General features: G+C 41.1%; 1 protein-coding gene across 1 annotated transcript; it reads right to left on the bottom strand.

Moving 5' to 3' along the window:
* Nucleotides 1-222: 222 nt before the first annotated feature.
* On the bottom strand, nt 223-2,892 carry LOC139559979 (cerebellin-2-like). The gene is made up of 3 exons (XM_071376486.1): nt 2,509-2,892; nt 2,285-2,404; nt 223-2,198 (listed from the first exon to the last, which is right to left on the bottom strand). Exons 1-3 carry the CDS (start codon nt 2,779-2,781, stop codon nt 2,001-2,003), a joined length of 591 nt encoding a protein of 196 aa, XP_071232587.1. The 5' UTR covers nt 2,782-2,892; the 3' UTR covers nt 223-2,000.
* Between the last annotated feature and the right edge of the window lie 242 nt (nt 2,893-3,134).

The following is a 3,134-nucleotide window of genomic DNA, read 5'->3' on the forward strand; positions in this document are numbered from 1 at the left end:
CATGGGGTGGTTCAACAGGACCACATTTTCTGAAAGCTCCGACAGAAATATGCTATGTAGAACAAACATGCCTCTCTGACATGTTGAATAATTGATGTTGGCTCTATTCATGGGATTTATATAGACCCACTCCTTATTAGATATAACTGTGCGGCCTACCTGTCTGTGGAAAAAACTAGCAGGTTACCTAGGTTTCCCCATTAGCTCACAGAAAAAACTTGACCTTTTTCAAATACAATTTTATTGTTTGCTTGTTTTAGTCAATTACAAAACGACATTTAATAAAAGTACAACATGTCTAAAGATTCATCTTCTCACAGGCTCTATTTCCCTACTTGGGAGCATTACGAAACGTAGGTCAGGACTTTTGACCTGGCTACATAAAACAACACAGCAGCTTTTCGGCATGTTTTGTTATTTCTGTATACAAAGCGTCAATAGGAAAGAATGTTGGTTTTACCCAATTTGTTGTCGTGGGTCAAGGGAATTCTTTATTATTACTACGTGAATACCGACTGGGACTGTCTGCAATGTTCGAGAAAGTTTTGCAACTGAACGTGGCCCTGGTAACATTAACGTTACCAGTAGCATATATGCACACATTTGGTGGCACAGAAAAAAATTCCAATGGATAGCAAGCAATTTATTGACTACATTTTTATTTGCCACTACACTATATCTGACTGTGTAAATAACTTCATTTGGAGTTAATGTGGACCCACTGTCTCAGACTTGACCACTTGGACCAGGACTCGAGCACTGGGACTCAGACATCAGTCATGGGAACTGGTGACTCCATTCGTTTCTCGACCAACATTGGTGACTCAAACTTGGACTCGAGCACAGGGGACTTGGGACTCAATTCGGACTTGAGTTTTAGTGACTCGACTGCATCACTTGGCAAAACATTAATTAGCTCCCGTTGAAAGTCATTAGCCCACGTTCTACTTTTGGACACCAATGTGGCTGCGACGTCTGTGGAACGTTGATTACAATGTCACTGACGCGGCCCAGTGACGGAGGTTCAACCCATACTACTTTGCCTATATGTAGGCTGAATTAGGAATGGCCAGATGATTTACATGGCCAGATAATCCTTATATATTCTTATATGTGTTTGTCATTTTTCTGCTGTTGGGAAGGGGAATTTGATGTTATGTTATGCAGAAAAATATGTTGGTAGGACAAGGCTATGTATATTTGTGAACATGGGAGTCAGTGGTTTATGTTTACTATAGGTTAATGAGACAATACAAATGTGATGTGACTAAAATGTGACTGAAATTAAAGGGAATTTAGTTTACTAAAATGGCGCACTGTTTGACAATGACCAGACTTAATCATTATTCAAATGACACAAATGTGACTTAATGTTGCACTGTCGGAACTAGCACAAGCATTTCGCTACACCTGCGATAACAACTGCTACACACGTGTATGTGACCAATAACATTTGATTTGATTTGGATGTTATTACAAAGTGAGTAAGACTAGACTAAACCTTTAAAAAAGTGCCAAAATTAACACTGTATCAATGTGCAATATACGTCCAAATGACAGCTAGCCTACATTTGCACACCTTTGGAAAATGTTATTTGATTACAATATTTCAATGGCACTACTGCAACAACGTTGACACTAGAGCCAACACTCAATTGCCACCTATTTGCTCTGTACGCTTGAGATGCGTTTTGTGGTTTCAACGGACAGCTACGGTGTGTCTACGGTTTCAGGGCCATGGATAGCCACTGAATGGGCGCAACTGACAAACGCTTGAATAGGCTACTCTTCGCAGTTTATATAATATCATACCAACAATCAGTCACATTCAGCAATACAAATCCCAACCTCATAGCACGGAACAATTTAGTCATAAATTGCCAAAATAGCCTACTTTATCTCACAGTCAGTTATACATTTCTTCATAATTGAAGTCCAGAGATGGGTGGCCAACGTCCTTGAAGAAAATAAAAAAGAGTCACTTGATTTGAGAGTTGTGATTAGAGTGGAAACACCAAGAATCCAGAAAACGTTGAGTACCTCCATCCACCCATTAAATCCCCCCTCTCAAGCTTCAAGTAGAGTTTGTCCTCCCGTTCCAGGTGCAGAAGGACTGAATTGCTCGCAGCCTCTCGAGTGACATCATGGTCCCCGGCGAAAGCTGATATTATAGGATATTCGTTGTGCATCAAGTTTACCTGCAGAGTGTTATGCAATGGGTATGATAAAGACATGAAAAGCACAATTCAATTGCATCACAATACAGACCTCCCTATACACTTACCTGTATAGTCTGTCGGTTGTAAACCTTCACCACATGGAAGCTAAAACTGTAAATGCCTCTTCTTGGTGCTTGAAATACACTCGCTTGCAGCTTGAAATGGTTGCCAATGTTCACTAATACCTGCAATGAGAAAAACATCAAACGTCCTAAAGAGCACAAACATACATTGTCAATATTAGCCTATGAAAAGACACAAATCACGAAAGACATAAATAATCTCGAACCTGGTCAAAGTAGATGGTTGGAGACGTATTGCTCATATCAGAAGGTTCGTGGTTCGTTCCCCTGAGTGCAGAGAAAGCCACTTTAGCACCGCTTGCCCGGACAGATATCCCGAAGGAAGAGGTCAACGCTCCCTCTGCAGACGGGTTCGCATCACAAACCACCAGACACTTTCCCTCCAAAACAAGAGGTTCTGTGTAATTCTGTCCCAGCGAAAAGGCAACGCCAAATCCTAGGAGGACCAATGATATCATGGTACAAAATCGAAGAAACATTGTCTGCTAAACTGTAACACAGTTTATGGTTTGCGATTGCTCTGCTTATCAGTTTTGTGACAATCAGTCCCCCTTCAAACCTGCTCTATCTCTCTTTCTTTCTTTCTCTCTCTCGCTCTTTCACTCCCTCCCTCCCTCCCTCCCTCCCTCACTCACTCACTCACACACAGTATATGTGTAGTGTAGTGTCAAGGCTGTGATATGAGTTACACTTGCACCATCAAGTGGTTGGTTGGCAAATGCTAAATGAGCACGTATGCCTGTCTGTATCTGTCTATATAAAATAGGTCAAATGAAAGAAAAGGAGAGTTGCCAGTAGATGGTATTCTGATATTCATGGAAAGCCCAATGTA

The sequence above is a fragment of the Salvelinus alpinus genome, chromosome 30, assembly GCF_045679555.1.
Source record: "Salvelinus alpinus chromosome 30, SLU_Salpinus.1, whole genome shotgun sequence".
In the NCBI taxonomy this organism is placed as follows: Eukaryota; Metazoa; Chordata; class Actinopteri; order Salmoniformes; family Salmonidae; genus Salvelinus; species Salvelinus alpinus.